General features: G+C 35.1%; 1 protein-coding gene across 3 annotated transcripts in view; it reads right to left on the bottom strand.

The window, feature by feature from the left end:
- Positions 1–18,771, bottom strand: part of LOC142326472 (putative tubulin polyglutamylase TTLL9) — a 388,004-nt gene that overhangs the window by 47,950 nt on the left and 321,283 nt on the right. For 2 of the 3 annotated variants that reach the window (XM_075369043.1, XM_075369044.1), the window contains one exon: positions 14,152–14,214. The exons of the other annotated variant lie outside the window; for it this stretch is intronic. In XM_075369043.1, coding sequence (XP_075225158.1) covers positions 14,152–14,214 — 63 coding nt within the window. The remainder of the gene's footprint in view (positions 1–14,151; positions 14,215–18,771) is intronic. 3 annotated transcript variants of the gene reach the window in all.

Here is an 18,771-nt window from a genome sequence, read left to right as displayed (position 1 = left end):
TTGATTTTTGAACAACTCTTTTCCTTTCTTTGAGCGACACGGTGCAAGGTCCTGTCGGTAAACGAGTTATTGGTTTTCCTGTATAAGCGGGGCTATTTTTCCTCGGCATATGTTAGTGTATCGGTCTGATTTCATCATCCCATCCGCAGGCATAAGTGCTCCTGACCCTTCATATGTAAAACATCTTTTTGGCCGGGTGTTTGCGAGCTTATTGCAGGTGTGCTGACGTAGTAGTCTTCTCATCTGCTGACTTACGAATGTCGGCTACTCTCTTCCGTAGAACAAAGAAATGAGTCTCGTCTGAAAAAATAACTCTTTTCCACAGCAGTCATTCTTTATGTTCCTTTGCCCACCGAAGTCTTTTTGTCTTCATAACCTGTGTCGATAACCGCTTCTTTTTAGGTTTCCGAGCGATCCTTCCCGCTGCCAACAATCTTCTACGAACAGTCATATCAGAAATATTAGACCCGCTAACTCTCAAGTCCCTATAAGGTCAACAGCTGACAATCGTGAATTAATTTTGCTTTTTCTTCTTAGTAACCGATCCTGTGTAGACGTGGTTTTCTTCTTCCGTCCGCATTTTCCTTCTCTCTTTGGAGATACGGAACCTGTTTCCCTAAACGTTTTCACGATTTCATTTACAGTACCAAATCCCGCACTACATTCACTGACAATTTGTCTTTGAATCATTTGTGTGTGTTTGGACAGAGCAACAATTTTTGACCGCTTTCGTGGGATTATATCCATTGTATTAACTAGAAACGAATAACGTATTTATAACAGAAACTCACCAGGTCACCAAAAACTAATTGACAATGAATTATAAAAGCACAAACACCACTAATTCTGTTTGAATATGAACTAACACCATAACCTGAAACATCAGACAGCAAGCAGTCTACCACAGAATGAAAATTCCCTACAAGAAAACAAAAATTCCCTTTGTTAGGATTAATTTGTTCGCTACTGTATATGTATATATATATATATATATATAATCGGAAGTAGAATATGTTGGATTTAGAGATTTAGTTGTCTAAAATGTAATGGTTCAAACCGGTCGCATGACTGTTGACTATAAGAAGACTAATACTGACGTCACCTAAACTGGGTAATTAATCTTAAGTATGGAAATATTGTATTGTGCAGATAATAATTATAATAATACTGAGAAAGTAATATAAATTAAGGGAAATAATAAGGAAAATATTGCCTTGAAAGATAAAAATAAAAAAAAATAAAAACACATAAATAAGAACAACACGTAATTTTTTACAGTATGTTAATTAAGACTAATAAGTAATCTGTTAACTAATTATTAATTTTTTAAAGCGCAATTTGTGTTACTTTTATTATCCTTTTTATGGTCTTGTTTTATTTATTTTTTTACTTGTAATTTTATTAAAACTATTCCGGTGCAATAATAGATATCTACTTTCTCTACGGGTTACAATGGAAAGTTAATAAATAAATAAAACTTCATCGAGTTAAGTTAACTGGTAAAAAGTTTAATTAAAAACTTATACTTTTAGAAAGCTTACATACCGATGTAACTTATTTATATTTTTATATATATTGCGCTAAAATCCCTCAGCGTATATAATAACGGGACGGTTGTGTTAAAATACTTATAGTCGTTTTTCAAATTTACTATTTTAATCGATTCGTTTCTTTTTTACTTCCTTGTACGAAGTGAAGTATTGCGATCGCGAAATATTTCGGATTTCAGATTTCAACGGAAATATCCATTTCGACTATCCCTAAATCCATTTTGACTAGTTTCGGCGTGACGTCTGTACGTACGTATGTATTTCACATAAATCAAAAACGATTAGAGGTAGGATGTTGAAATTTTAGATTTAGGACTCTTATACAATCTAGTTGTGCACTTCCCCTTTTGATTGCAATCTATTGGACCAAAAGTGTCCAAAAACGCCCAAAATCCAAATATTTTTGGTTTTTGGACTTTTTCTTAACTGCAGTAATAATCCCTCATCGAGAGCTTTTCAACGATGTATCATAAGCGGTACTTATTTTCATCGGTTGCAAAGATATAGCCAAATAATATTTAATTAATGAAATATTTGGATCTTAGTGGAAGGCACATCGGTTCGAAACAGATTTCATCTCCTTTTTTTTTTAAATTTAAATAAACTGGTTTATTAATGATTATTAACTTCTCATTATAAAAATATTTTACGATGAAAAATAATTCGATAATAAAAATAAATAAATAAATATGAAAAATCATTAGATTTTTTAGATTTAATTCGATAGCTTAATTTCTTTTAACTAGTGTTAATTGTTTATCTTTATCTTACACTTATGTTAACTTTTAGCAATTTTTTCTTTTATCCTCCGGTTCTACCGTTACGTATTACTTTAGAGGATGAGATGAAACGATAACAGTTTTTTAACGTGTAAAAACGCCATGTCAAGTTCGCTATAGATAAATAAAACCCTTCTGTATTCCGTTTTTTCACGAACGTGGAAGATGTAAGTAAAGTGCTAAGCAATTTTTCGCCTGTAGAAAAACTGATTTTTTTCACAGGATAATTTACAAAGTTTGATTTTACTAAATATATAGAGCTCAATTTCTGTTTTGACTTTTTACACGGCCACCCCGCAATAATTCTGGATAAATCTATAGAAAAAGCCTCCTTCACCAAAGAACACAAATACTAAGACTATACAGTATTTCTAAAGATCACTATTGCGGCAGGAGAGATGCGAGGAGTTTACGAGAAACCACTTGGGTGTTTCCTAATAAATATACAAAACTCTTTCTTTCAGGCCATAGTGTTTTTAGGGATAAATTGGCACTCGTTTTGGCCTGGCTGATTCTAGTACGAGTCCAAGTTGTGGTATAATGGACGATGCTTTTTTCGTTTTGTGTGTCTGTCTTCGTTATGAGTAACCCGGGACCTCCGTATTTCATACGGAGGTCCCGGGTTCGAATTCCGGTCAGGCATGGTATTTTTCATACACGCTACAAATTATTTATCTCATCCTCTGAAGCGATACATAACGGTGGTCCCCGAGGTTAAACAAGAAAAAAAGATAGAGTACTCTTAGATCGACTACGTTATCTTTTGACGAGAAACAAAATTTCAACCCTTTCTTGGGGAGCGGTCCGGGGTTGTAACTCAAATATCTTAAACGGTAACACCTTTGTGTGATAGACCTATCACACAAATTTTAAAGATCTCTTTAAGAAAAGAAAAATAGTATAAATAAAACGTCGGTAAAATGTCTGTACCCAAAATGGCGGTGGAATAAATTTTGGATTTTGAAAAAGTTATACTGATTTTAATTAACCGGTATCGCAAATAATAAATTTATATAAATTAGATTAAATGGATATTATCGAATAAATCTATTTAAAAAAATATACTAAAGCGTAACGTTTACGTATTTACTTAATTTCATTTTAATAAATATTCGAACTGTCCTCCTTCCGTTGTTTGACTGCGTGCCAACCCGTTGTAAAAGGATGATACTTGATTATTCGGTCATTCCCTAGGAATATTTTGTGCCGATTCTCGAAATCTATTTTATAAATAATCGATATCTTGCGGCTTATTGCGATAAACAATATTTTTTAAGCGGCCCCGTAGAAAGTAATCCGATGGTAACAACTCGGGTGATCTTGCTGGCCATCTATTCGACCCCTTCGGCCGATCTATCTTCCGAGAAAAAATTTAAAATTTAAAATTTCACGTACATAAAGACCGAAATGAAACGGGTCACCGTCTTGTTGAAACCAAATGTTTTGGAAGATGGGGCCGACATCGATTTAAATGTCGGGAGTGATACGGTCAAGAAGCATAGCCTCATATTTTACCGCGTTTAAATTTCCATCGATAAATATAGGAGGCTCGGCTGATAAATTTTGCACACGTATGCGTAGCGGGGGAATGAAAAGAGATATTTGAACGAAATAAAAAATGAATAAAAGTACAATACCTTAGCTACAAAATGCGGTATTTATTTTTCATTATAATCCCCGTTTACACCGATACACTTTTCCCAACGTGCGACAAGTTTTTGCATTCCGTATTTCTCGGATCCAAGTGGCCACAGCTTCCTTCACCTCATCGTCGGTGGTGTAATGATTACCTTTGAGATGCGGGAAGAAGCGGAAGTGACACAGAGCCAAAATCCGGCGAGTACGGTGGATGCGGAATAGTCTCAAACTTCAGCTTGCGAAGAGCCATCAGAGAGTCTGCGCGGTATCCATCGTGCACAGCTCGATAATACGGCCTACATGTTCTTTAGATATGCCTAACTGAATAGCTATGCATTGCTGGGCGATTCACCGGTCACTTGGAAGCAAATCGTCTACCTCCTTTCGATGTTTCTCGTCAGCCATAGAAAATGATCATCGGCTGTGAGGTGCCTTCTCAACTGTCGCTTTACCGGTTTCACATTCGTGAAATTTCAACCCCCACCTATTCATAGTACTTAACAATTTCACCACCGTAAACCGCTTTTAAACGATGAAAAATATTCGTAGGATTCACATTTTCTGCTGTTAAAATTCGACCGCTGCGCGCTGTTTTAATCGTGTTGACATATTGTCCGTACTCGACTCCATTTTAACTACGACTGAAAAAACCGGTTAACGGAATTCAACGCATTATTGCAGGATTGTAGAGATTTTATTTATCATGTGTTGCCACGCCCGACTCGATAGTACCTTTTGTCTCCGTGTAGCACGCTAGTATGCAAAATTTATCAGCCGAGCCTCGTAATAGGCTATATCAATCGTCTACCAAAGATACTTATCCGTACGTTTACTCTGACCGGATACTGCGTATGCGCCTCGCAATACCTGTGTGGATTATTATCAGTCCTGTAATGGAAATTACGGCGATTACATTTCCATTTAAAAAAGCGTATCATCACTAAAACTATGTTGTGCAATAAATTAGGATCTGCACGACTGTTGTTCGTCTTCGATTACACTCATCTTCATTAAGTTCTTACACCAGACCATTTTTGAAGGGTTTGAAATTTTCACTTTTTAATGTTCAAATCGCTGAACTTTGGCTAATATTAGATCTCGTGCTGCTGTTCGAGTCGAGAAATGAAAATTCTCAATAAATTTTTGCATAATATCTAACGATTTGTTATTATTTGTTTGCAGATTTAGGCCTCCCTGGTTTTCCCCTATTATTAGTGCTCCTTGTTTCTGCAAATAGTTTGATGGTTTTTGGCAGTGTACCTTTTGAAATAGGTTTAAAACGATTAAATATTGCACTGAACAATTCAGAAACTTCAATATAGACTTGAGTGCTATCACCAAAGTGACCCTCTCCTGTTAACTAAGTGATACGTGATAGCAACGTTAGCGAGTAACACAGAAAATTATAATTCGGTAAAGGAAATTACAAAATAGGTAAATAACAAACGCGGCTTGCAAATGCGGTAAATGTAGATAAAATCAATTATTCAACCGATCGCAAAAAATTCTCAAAAGAAAATAATAGCGAAGCAATGAAGCACACTAAATGGAATATTACGCATCGATGAAGTAAGCTTCATTATTGTAACAACGGTAAGGGACCGTCAACGGTCAGCTGATCGGCGCAATTAAGCGATAATATTTTTATTTATTTACTCGTTAAACTGGAAAAGACAATTCTTATTTTAAAAAAGAGAAACTTTTTAATTTTTTTTTAAATTTATAAGTATAAATTAAATTAGCGCAATTAATGTGCAATTAAACAACTAAAAAACAACAAAGCAACCGGTGAAGACATTATGGAAAAACGCGGGAGAAAATGCGATAATAAGGCCGCAAGGAACGATCTAAAATATTTGGGAAAATGAAGAAATCCTAGAAAAATGGACAACAGCAATAATATGCCCGATCCGCAAAAAAGGAGAAAAAACAAACCCGGATAATTACAGATGGTTATCCTTATTAGATTGCACGTATAAAGTATTTTCAAGAACAATCTATAACAGAATAAAAGACCGACTAGAAGATGCCGCCCGGAACAGATACTAAACCTAAAACTCATTATCGATTATTACAAATCGAGAGACAAACAACTGGTGATATCCTTTCTGCATACATAGGGATTACCTATTAAGAATATTAAGGAACTTTGGTGTCATCCAAAACTAATCAAAACGATCAACCTAATTTTAAAAAACACAATGTCAAGGTTAAATTCAGAGGAGATATATCAGATGCGTTTGAAGTAAAAACGGGATTGAGACAGGGTGATGGGAGATGGATTATCCCCATTATTTAGTTTCGGACTAGAATATATAATTAGAGACTGGAGAAAATTAAATCCGGAAAGAATAAAAATTAACTTAAACCGCCTGGGTTTCGCAGACCATCTAGCCCTCCCCTCAAACATAAAACAAGCTAGTATCCAAATAGAAACGGTAGAACAACTTGCTGAAAAAATAGGTTTGAAAATACTATACGAAAAACCAAAATTACCATCACGACGCATTAATCGTGTAAACGGAAACGGAAAGGAAACTAGCGGGAAAATTTAAATACCTAGGAGATATCATAACGCATCGATGTGAAAATAAACCGGCAAGAAAGAACTGAAAAACTTAAAAAATCATTAATAACAACCCAAAACAAATACTATAAAAAATGCCTATCGATAAAAAAACTAAAATCAGACATTACCAAACAGTAATTCTTCCAGAAATGCAATACGCCAGCGAGACTCTCTTTGAATCATACAAAATTGGAGAAGCAGAAAAGATCGAAAAGATAGAAAGGAAGATAGTCAGAAAACGCGTAAACAAGAAAAACATAGTACAAGGACCGGAGGATAATCCCAAACGAAGAAGTATATAAAATAACCCCGCTAACAAATTTCTTCAGGAAAAAAGAATTTCATTCTCGGGGCGCTTACTTAGAGCAGAAAAAACCAGACATGCAAGTCAGATAATTAACTTACACCGGGAAAGAACAACAAAACCGAAATGGATAAAGGAAGTCCGAAAAGATACGGAAGAGTTGAGAATCTTCAAAGAAGATCTAATCGCAAAATCTGGAAAATACGTCAAACTATATAAGACTAATACGATAACGTTTGAACCTAAAATCAAAAATAAATCCAACAGGGTGTATTCAGGCGAGGACAGGCGCCAAAGATCAGAACGCCTCAAAAAGAAAAGAAGCAAGAATAAAACAAGTCACGCGATTCGGAAATAACAAGAATCGATTTGGCCCAGCAATTGAACTAAAGTGATGCTATGAGGTCGCAAAAGCAACGAAAATTAGATAAAATTTTAATTTAATTCTGGTTATTTTCCTTTTATTTAATTTTATTACTTGAATTTAGTAAATTTAGTAATTTTCAAAATCTAAAATTTCGCCGCCATTTTGGGTACAGACATTGTACCGACCTTTTTTATTTATACCGTTTTTCTTTTCTTGAAAAGACCTTTAAAATGATACGATTAAACAACGTCTGTAAATGAAACTCAAGCTGCACTTTCTGCATTATTTAACATCGAGTTAAATACATCATCTTTGACCAAATCTCTTATTTATTACAATTTAAAATATTTTACTTACAATTATAGTAACGATACTTGGATTTATCATTTAAACTACATTTAAAGATAAAAAAAATATTCCAGTATTTTACGGGTTTAAACTTGTTTTTAAATATCAAACCCCGTTTATTCGATTCTGATTTTCCTGTTTTTCAAAAGTAATAAATCAAATTAAACGTGTTTGTATATGTAAATTCCATTTTAGTGTAAAAAATACGGTACACCAAATAATAATTTCATCATATTTCAAAAAAAGAAAAAAAAACATCCAACAGCGGTGATGTCTTAAAAGGATTCAAAAGAAATAAAGAAAACGGTGCAACGACTGAAGTATTCAAATAAATAAATAAACAGATAAAGAAATGTGAATGAACGAACTAGCATTAACCATTAACATAAAAAAAATAAAACTGAAGAAAGGAAAATCGTGAAATTATTATCTGGAACGTAATTCATTTTTAAATTTTGTAACATCACCTTGAGGTTTTATATATACATATATATATATATATATATATATATATATATCGTGTAATATTTTCATTTATTTGTTTTGATAATTATTCATTTTGAAGGAAAAAGTAGATATATCTGTTACGAATTATGCAAGAATGATGGATTAAAAAGTATATATACGTACATAACAAAAAAATTACGATGAAACTTTATTCTAACTGACAGATTTAATATATTATTAATTAATGTACGAATAGATTAATTAATGATTCGTTAATTATTATAAAGCGAATGAATATGAAACTAGGTCACTAATTCATTTTTTTTAAATTGATTTGACGGTCTACGGTTCTATTGTTTATATTTTCAATGCGATATCAAAGAAAGAAATTTTGATACCTTACTTAAATAAATAAAAATGATACTCGCATAACATTTCTATCTAAAAGTAATAATAATAATAATAATAATAATTTTTTATTATAGGTATATATAATAAAGCCTAAATATAGGCTATATTTCCCTGCCTCCTTGAAAAATTGTGGCGAAAATTAAATGACATCAATGCACCACATACGCATCTTTAACAAGAAATTGGAAAGTCGATCGGTAAAAGAAACCAGTCAAACATAATGCCCCGGATAAAACAACCCGCGTCTGGGGTGGGCAACGACTCGGTACTTCAGTGCCGAGGCCTTTGCTTTCGGCCGACGGGGCGAGTTGAAATAACAGGGTTATTTCAACCTCTGCTCTTGTGGATATACGGAACTGACGTTCCCAAGCTGTCCTAGGCGGTTGCGGTTGTGCTTTTCTGTTTCGCTGTTCGCACCGGGGGCAGAAGGCATGACATTGATCTGTTTTTCCGACCCTGGGCCGAGTGCGGACGGGGAGTGCTCATCCCTCTTTTCGGTTGTAGAGCCCCGGAGTGACGACGGGCTGCTGTGAATTCCCTCTCAAAAATCTTGCGCCGCTCAGCATGAGTCAGTCACTTCGGCCGTCGGCAGGGATTGTCTTATAGATAAGGATATCGGAGTTCTTACTGCTATGTGCGAGCCCTGAGATATCGCTATCTCGCGTCAGGCCGTACTCGACTCCCCGAGCCGGTTAAATTTGTAGGATGCGGCTGATCGGGAAACACAGGCAGAATCAAAGATCCGGGGTACAGCCAACCGTCTCTCCACCCGCACCTTATGACATATCGACTGACAACATTGTAAGTTATGAAAGCATCAATATACAAATCTTCTGTACCAGAGGGTCCGCGCAAAAACCTTCGTCCAGGTGAATCTTTGCCTCGGAAGCGAAGAAAAGGAACAGCTTCGAGTTCAGCGAGTCTGAGAAGAACATCCGTGCTGCATTTAGACTTAAGAGTTTTGAACTGTTCCAAAGTATCTGGTGATAAAAGAAGAAAGAAGGGGATTTTTCTGAAGTTAGACCTTTCGTGAACGGAAGCTGCAGGAGGATCAGTAAAAGAGACCAGGAAGACTGCTACGGGCTTGTTTGTGGAGACCGTCATTGACCTGCAGTCATGAAAGCTAAGAAGATAGATCTCATCGCACGCTACACTAAATATCTCGAAGAGAGTTGTTGTGTGCAGGGATCTTCTAAACCGCACAGAAGAAGAGATCTTTGAGAAGTTTCTAGACCAAGGAGTTGTCGCTTTGAACACCCAACGTAACGGAGAAGTTGTAGCCTCCGCGTCACATGTTACAGATCGAAAAAATCCCCAATCAGTGACTTGCTAAACCGGAAGTAAAAATTTTGGAAAAGGAAGATTTCGAACGACAGACAATGGAGGCCTTTAGTCGAGAGGGTGAGCATTAAATCGACCCTACAAGCTTTAGCGGGGACTGCATCGAGTCTAAACTCTGATTCACTGCTGACCGCTCCATAGGAGCCGGTATAATCTAATGCCGGCAGCAAGACATTTTCCGTAATTTATTTCGGAGGATCGGAAGACTCCATCTCCAAGGCCTCAGTACCTTGGAATTGGACATCGAGCCTTCAGGAAGATGGAAAAACGAAAAAAGAAAAGATGACCTAAGGGAAAAGTTAGGCTATAGAATTAATAAATGAGGTACGTTTTTATGAAGCGTTAAAGAATTTTAAACAAAAGAAAAATATTTAATTTCTTTTGTTTGACATCGAGCTTATTAGAAATGGTTTGACGTTTTTTTAACAGTTTTTGAAGTGCATTTAGCGTGTTAGTTTTAAATGATAAGGGCTCTTTACACCCTTGTCATGTTGTGTTTCTTATTGGATTTTGAATAACCTTTTTGACAAGTCTATTTTTAGATGATATGTTTTGACAAAACTAGTCTGCTGACTATGTTGCTAATGACTTAACGGGGAAGGGAAAGTAAAGTTTTTTACAATTCTTTTTTTTTTGAGACTTGGAAAGGGGTTAATGACAGTAGTCGCCCCTAAAACGTAAAAAAAATAATAACGTTTTTGTGTAAGGCCATTTTTTTGCTAAGCAAGATACTAATTAATTTTTATCTATTAAACATTTGTTTTTCCTCAAGTTTACGGGTGACCGTTCCCAAGATTATTAGTTCGTTTATTGATCTCTAACGATAAAAATATTCAAGTCAGACATTCATATTCACGCAAATAAAAATACATTTCACACATTTGATTTGAAGTACTCAACATACAAAAATAAACGTAGAAGATTCTATATTTAAGATGCGGCTTAAAATATAAACTTAACCTACTATTAATGTCCATTTTAAGCGAGCCATCACCGAGTTCTAATAACTTAGAAGCTAAAAAGAGCTTTAAATTAAACGGGGTTAGTTTTCTTCCATTTTAAATGCCATTAAAATACCCGGCTGGCGCGTTTGAAATCTGCGATGTTTTTCAAATTGGACAAGCTTAAATTTTTTTAAAATGAAAACCTTAATTTTAATAACATTTTCGGATACAAAAAATATATTTATTTTTTTACGTTTTCCTTAAATTCAACCGTTGTGGAGCTTTCAATCATCTCCAGTTCTGCATTAGTCAAAATAATAGTATTTCTAAATAATAATAATAATAATAATATTTTTTTTAAAAATTACTCTAACAGAAAAGCGTTTTAAGCCCCCAAAAAAGCAAACGGGCTGAACGGATCCGTACTTAAAACATCAATATTTTTTAAACTTTAATCTTAAAAATATAAAATTAAACCTTATTTAGGACTACCAGACCCCGCAATATTTTGCTTTTGCTAGATTTGAGTATATATTAAATGAACACAATTGAAAATTTTATAAAACATTAAAAAACTGAACGTTACGGAACTTCAAAAAAATTAACCTTTCATTTTATAAAAGTAAGAGTGTAAATAAATCCGGTTGTTAAAACAGCACTGCCTATCGAATTTAGTTCAAACTACTCTCTATACACAGTAATCGGTTCAAAATAACTCTAAATTTCTTTCTACCGGTCAGATCGAGTATTTCAATAGTTTTAAACCTTCCCGGACAACGCGGACCATTTTGCAAAAACCCGCGCGTAAATCTGTCCAGTAGTTTTTTAGTCTATATCGGACACACGTAATAGCATTGATTTTTATACAGAGTGATTCAAAGAAACGGGAAATTAAAAAAATTAAATAACGTTAATGAAAAATTTTTTTTAGAAAATGAATTTTATTTCATGTAATTTTACAAATGTTGCCATTTTAGGATACAACATACATTTTAGTTTATTTTTTAAAGATGACATCTTCCAGGTGACCTCCTCTTCTACGTAAACATTCGCGAAGTCTCTTCGTTAAATTGTTCGTGGTTTGACGTAACATCTCGACTGGAATTTCCGCGATTGTTTCTCGGATCTTTGCCTTCAGTTCTTCCGTTGTAGCAGGTCTACTGTGGAACACTTTGCTTTTAAGGTGACCCCGCAAAAAGTAATCGCAAGCTGAGCGATCAGGCGATCTGGGAGGCCATCTAATGTCACCGTTTCGTGAAACGACACGTTGTCCAAACAATCGGCGTACAGCTGCCATCGATATTCGTGCAGTACGTGACGTTGCTCCGTCTTGTTGAAACCAGGCTGTGTTAAGAATCGGTGGAAATCTCTTTTGTTGTTCCACAACTAAGGTTTCAAGCACGGCTACGTAACGACGGCTACAGTAACGAGCCGACGTCACTGTAATCGCAAGACCGTTGTCATCCTAAAAAAAATAAGGGCCTACAACATCGTAAGATGACATAGCACACCACACGGTCATTTTCTGTGCAACGGACGCTGGTGTACCTGCTTAGGATTTTCTTGTGCCCGGTATCTGAAATTTTGCTCGTTAACAAATCCACTGAGGTGGAAATGCGCTTCGTCTGACATCCACAGTTCGTGAAAAAACTCTCGTTATCGTTTATCTTCTGAAGCATTACATTACAGAATTGTGCTCGCACAACCGCATCGTACGGTTTCAGTTCCTGGACGATCTGCAACTTGTACGGATGGAATTGCAAGTCCTTCGCTAACATTCTTCGAACGCTTGAACTATGCGATCGTAAAGATGCTAAGAGACGACGGATTGACCGATGTGGACTTCGTGTGACAGCATCTTGTAAACCTTGAACGTTCTGTGGTGTACGGACGGTTCGCTCACGGCCTGGAGGTTTCTTTTTCATTGCCGAACCGGTTTCCTCAAAATTAGATATCCGTGTTTTAATTGCACGTGCTGATGGAACACGGTCGTGCCGTCCCAGATTAAAATTACGGCGACATTCTCTACACGCTCCCTCCACACTGTCATTGTTTTTGTAAAACGCTTTGATAGCAACTGCACGTTGCGCACCATTCCAAGAATCCATCACAACTAAATGGAAGGTTAGGTTAGAGAGGCTGGCGCCACTTATCAAATGGCACCAATCGCCCACGGCTACCATCACAACTTTCAAAATTTCCCGTTTCTTTGAATCACCCGGTATATATATATATATAGATAGAAGAAGAAAGTCTATTTGTATATTTCGTGAATATTTCGACACCGGCGTCACCTAGCGGGTATGGTTTTTGAAAAATTTTTTCTTTTCACGTAACTAATATATAATCTGAATATGAGCCAAATCTGACCATAAATACAATTTTTCGAAATATCTCGACCCCAGCTACACCTAGCGGATCCAAACTAATTCAGAAACCTTCGCGGGCGTGCGCATAACAACTCACCAAAGTTTCATCACAATCAGATGAATGGTGTAGAAACGCATAAGGGACAAACAAACGTTCATTTTTTTATATATACACACATATATATATATATATATATATATATATATATATATATATATATATAAGATTAATGTAGACAGTATGAGAACCTTTTTTAAATAAACGCGAGTTAAAAATATAAAACATTTTTTGAATTTTTTATAATTCCTGATACTTTTATCTGTTTTTCAGGTTATGGCTATTACTAAAAGTCTTACATGAGATAACTGACAAGCAACGAGGTCTGATGGAATGCTAAATTTTTTTCGCCAGTTATATTCTAAAACAGTATAATTTTGACGGTAGAAACAAGTTTTTATTTTTTCTGAATTATACTTTTAATACTGTTTATTTTTTAAGGTAAAAACGTTATTTAATCAAGCGGATCATATCGGACCCAAATTTTCTTTAATTAAAATTTTGATATTTTTTATAATTACCGGTTTGGCTTTTTGTGCCCGCTCACCCAAACCAATAAAAACACTATTTTAACTATTATTAATAATAAAAAAATTAATAATTGCTAAACGGTGAAATACAAGAAAAAAAAACAAGTAAATAAAATTTATCAAATGCTCTTACCTCAAAAAAGACTTTTCATTAAGTTTGACACAACCACTTAGAATGTACTGTAATTAATATTTTAAATAGAGGCTTAAAAATATATTCGTATTGAATGGTCTTTAAAGCGATGTCAAAATCCTACCGTTTCCTTTTATAATTTTTGAATTGGCCTACTGGATCCTTGAGGATGTAATAATCGCATACCGTAAAATATATTATTTTGAGGTTTAAACATACCGCTAAATTTAATTTTTTATGTTTAATTCTTGAAAGATTATTTAAGGGTTGCCATATTTCAATAACGCTCTTTGTTTGTATATGGATATGAATATATAAATATGCTACTTTGCACATAAATTTTTCGATTCATTAATTTCTTACCTTTAAGTTTGGCAGGAGGTTTTGATATGCAAACTTCATCGTCAGGAGACAAGCTTTTCTTTCCTAGAATAACAATTTAAATTATTTCTTAGTGCTATCGATGAATACTATTATAAGATCTATTTATCCTATATTCACTACGAGCATAAATATGTTTGAATTCGCCGGATGAAATCGGCGAATTTTAATATATGTCTGCATATTTATTATTATTTTCTTATGAATTCCGGAAGTTTCCAGATCTTCCGTGCAGCTTTCTAGATTCGGGGCCCGTAGACAGCCGCGTCCCTTATTCGTAACGACTTGACGTGTGTCTCGTACAGACTTAGGCCGACCGTACCTTAAACGTGCGGTTAATTGAAACCCAACCGCCAAAGTACACCGGTATCCGCGATCTAGTATTCAAATTTGAATAAAAGCAACTACCTTTATTAGGATTCAAATCTAAGAACTGTCGACATTGAAATCGGTTGATTTACAACGACTTGTCTAACAGCTAGACCGACCCGGCGAGTTTACACGTTTATTAAAATATTGCAAATAAACAATTATTTATATTTTTAATGAAAGTTATTACTTTTTATCTAACGATAACAAAGGATTTTACATAAATAAGAATTTCGGTACTGCGCGCGTGCGAACCGGTTCCGTTAACTACATTGATTGTGAAAGATCTGACGTGAATTATATGTCGATTTTGGTGTTATTTTTGTCAGTTTGTTGTTTTAGTGTCTTGCTTGGTGTTGCGTGTGGGAGTCGCTTTTTCCCGTTTTCAGGTAGGTGTAGGGTTAGTTATCGGTTCGATCAGAACGATCTTACTTAAGACTAAGAAAGTATTATTAGGATTAATTAGGCTAGTGCAGTACACCGGTGGGAATGTTATTCGCGGCTTTCGTATCGGTCACATCCTGACTGAAGCGATCGAGACTGGAAGATGTCTGTTGCTGAAGATGACCTTCGGTAAAGCCCCTCAGGGCTAGGTACGGAGAGGGTGGAGTGGCGACCGTAACGCCATAGCGGGTCTTCCCTATCGGTGTCAAGATGCCCTTCCTAGCATTGTCGCGCTAGCTTTCATAGTCGACGCGTTTCGAAGCACCTCTATTCTCAAAATTGCTTTCGACATTTATATATTTAAACGTTTAAAGAAAACCCGCATATATTCAAGCTAAAGTTAAAAGGACAGGAAATAATTAACGGACAAATAAACACTCGATCCGATGTAACGTTTAAAAATGTTAAAATAATGAATCAAAAGGGTTAGTTTCAAGAAATTGTTTAATCGTTAGAGCGGGAGGGACAAAGCAGTGTGGCATGACACTAGCGATGGGGATTGGGAGGAGCTTAACATCGCTATTTATTCGGTGATCCCAACCGAGGAAGACTCAGTGCTAAAAGTAGTTTTGAGAATAGAGCTACTCTAAAACGCGAAAACTACGAATTTTAAGAGTAACAATGCTAGGAAGAGCAGAAAATAACATTCGATTCAATTACGACCATCCTGGCGGAATTATAAAATACTGTGAAATAAAATGTTGATCGTCGTTCTAAAAGATGGCACGGCACGGTACGGTCATATCTTAAAAAAAAGAATCTAATCTCTAAAATGACGATGAAGTTATAAAAATTGCTTTCTTAACCGAGCTAAATTTACGATCGGATATCATCATGTCTGTACATTTTAACTTCTTAGATAATAAAGCATGTTCTTTTAATATTTTAGAGTCCGCGCATCGTATAAATTCTTACCGGTAAAGATTTGATTCGTCGTTTAAAACTTTACGTAGATCAAGTTTTAGGATCTTATTAAAGAAGAGAAATGTTACTCGTTTGCTGAATCGTTCAAGACTAAAGAAGTAGACAACAATACGATCGTTAATAATCAAATAAAGAATAAGAAACATATAAATAATCGCACGACTCGACAAAATAAAGAAGAAATCGTTACTTGATTTCATATGTGAACCGAATATTGCCGATTCAACCGAAATAAAGATGACATTCGCCTTCCATTCGTTATTCACCACAGGAACCGGAAATATGCCGATCATCATCATTATTATCAGAGAAAGAAACTATCGGTTACCTTCTGTATTTCGAGTAAGTTACAACATCACATCGGCGTTAAAACAACATAAAATGGCATACAGAAGAAAGAGGAAGAAGAAATTGTCATTTTTTCATAGAACACCTTTTAGTTTATTTAGATAAGTGAAATCCGAAAATGAATGGTACACGCTTTTGTTCTCCTTCATAAGTTACTGGAAAAACTTAAAGATATATTTACTTGTCGTATTAGCGCTAGCAGAAAAATTACATTACAGGTTAATAATTATTTAATAGTTTATTAACTAATTATTTAATACAGGATAATAATTATTTAAAACAAATAATTTATTTGTTGTTGAGCTGTTAACAAGATTTCATATCGATTTATATTTGTCCTTTTAAAGTTGTTTATGCGTTTTCTATTTGCGAAAAATTTAGATAAGCCTTGTCGAAAAATAAAATAATAAAAATATTTAGAAAAATAAACGGAAAATTATACGGGATTTAATATTTTAAATATTTTGTTCGATTTAATCTTTAAAACAAAATTCGAATAACTATTTTTTACCGCTCTAATGGACAGACTGTTCTACAAGAAAATGTTGAGATAATTATGTTGGATGTAATCTTATCTCGATTACGATAGAAGGTGAAAAAATAACGCTATTCATTTTCGCAATATATGACGAAAAAATGTAGAAAGTAGTGGCCGGCCAAAAAGAAGAAAGCATAGTCGGAAGAAATATAAATTACGTCAGATTTGCTGATTGTATCTACAGACACTTACAAGACGTTACAAGGAACGATTAAAGTATTCGAGGTAGGAATGAAGGATTACGGGATGAAAATAAATCTAAGGAAAACAAAAGTTACGAAGGTGAACGGGAGGGAAGCGTGAATGTTATAACAGCGGAAAGAAAAATTTAACTGGTAAAGAGATCTCGGTACAGTACTAACCGAAGACTGGAGGAGTAAAGAAGAGATTAAGACGAGAACTGCAACGGCAAAAGAAGTCCTTTTTAGAAAGAAAAATCTACTCTGCAGCAACGCGGATCGAAACCCGAGAAAGAGATTGGTGAAATGTTACGGTTGGAATATACTTTTGTACTGTAGTGAAACATGGACAACGCAAAAAAACGAGAACGATAAGATCGAAGCTTTTGAGATGCGGGTAAGAACAATATCGACGATTATCTGAAGGAAGATAGGAAATCAGATCGGGCATATAATCAGGGAAAAGGAATAATAAATACGGTTCTTGAAAATACTGTTGAAGGTGAAAATAGAAGAGGAAGGGAGAGGCTGAAGTAATAGATGAGATGAAAAGTAAAGCACGGGACAAAAACAAGTAGAGACAACAGTGGCGGCAGGAACCTGCCGACAGGCAGAACACCGATGAAGATGAAATTTTTAAAATTCAATTTTATTTATTTATCTAAATACAATCTTCGATTTTTATCTTATTGAAATCTTGTTTTACCAGACAAAATTTCACAAAAAAAAATTTGAAACATCAAAAAAGAGATAGTTTTTAAATTATTAAAATGGAAATATTATTCTAAACCCGATTTTTTCCACCCGCTGGGCCGATGGTTGGTGATATCAAAAACTTTACCTCGACAAGTTTTAGGTTCTTATAAGAATAGTAAAAACTTTAAACGAATTCGATATTTTACTTAATAGGAAAGTTAAATCGATAATTTTTTTCGAAAAAGCCTTCCCGTTTCCACTCCTACGGTCCAATTTTTCCCATTAACGAACTCTATTGAGATTTTGGGTCTTTATATTTCACGTATAAATTTGAAAGTGATTGGCGGAAAACTGTGGAAGTTATCGTGTTCACAAAAAAGCGAAATACATTTGTATATGTATATATAAACTTTTGAACTGACGGTGGTTTTGGTGCCTGAAACGCGAAGATATGTCGAAACTTTCCGGAAGTCGAATCACAGTACCCGTTACAATAGGTAGCTTTCTAATGAAATCTACCTAAAATGCGTATATATAATGTAATAGGCGTTCAAGGAAGTCGTGTAGTTTCAACATTCAATTTTTTTAATCGTATAAGTTCTTAAATCGATAAGTAAAGTTTTACTTTTAGTTATTTTAATTCTTTAGCAAACAAAAGAATATCTATAAGCGGTTTTTGTCGTCGCAAATCAGTTGTTTAACGGCTGATTTTTGAAGTCGAAGTTTCGAATCCCGAGTAAAATTTAGTCGCTTTAATACGAATTTGAATTCTTCTTTCTCTTTCGTTTACCCGATTTGATTTTTACTCGTTCTAGGTAAATTTTTTCTAATCTTAGAAAAAAAAACGTTTAAAAAATTTTTTTTTAGTCCCGGCTTCTTTCGTGGGGTGACCAGGGACGGCCTGACGGTCCCGCTCTAGAGATTAGAGGCAGAGCACAAAAGCAAGATTCAACCGGCGAGCCGAGCTGTCATGCTCGAAGGTACCTCCCAGGGCTGTATTATCCTTAATTACGGGTCCGGCCCCGAGAGAGGAGTCGGTGAGGTGGAGGTTTAGTCGGTAGGGCGCAGGTACACGTACGAGTACGTACATTAACAAGATCTTGC

The sequence above is a fragment of the Lycorma delicatula genome, chromosome 6, assembly GCF_047948215.1.
Source record: "Lycorma delicatula isolate Av1 chromosome 6, ASM4794821v1, whole genome shotgun sequence".
NCBI classification, from domain to species: Eukaryota; Metazoa; Arthropoda; class Insecta; order Hemiptera; family Fulgoridae; genus Lycorma; species Lycorma delicatula.
The sequence above is the reverse complement of the archived record's forward strand: the minus strand, read 5'-3'. Positions and strand labels throughout refer to the sequence as shown.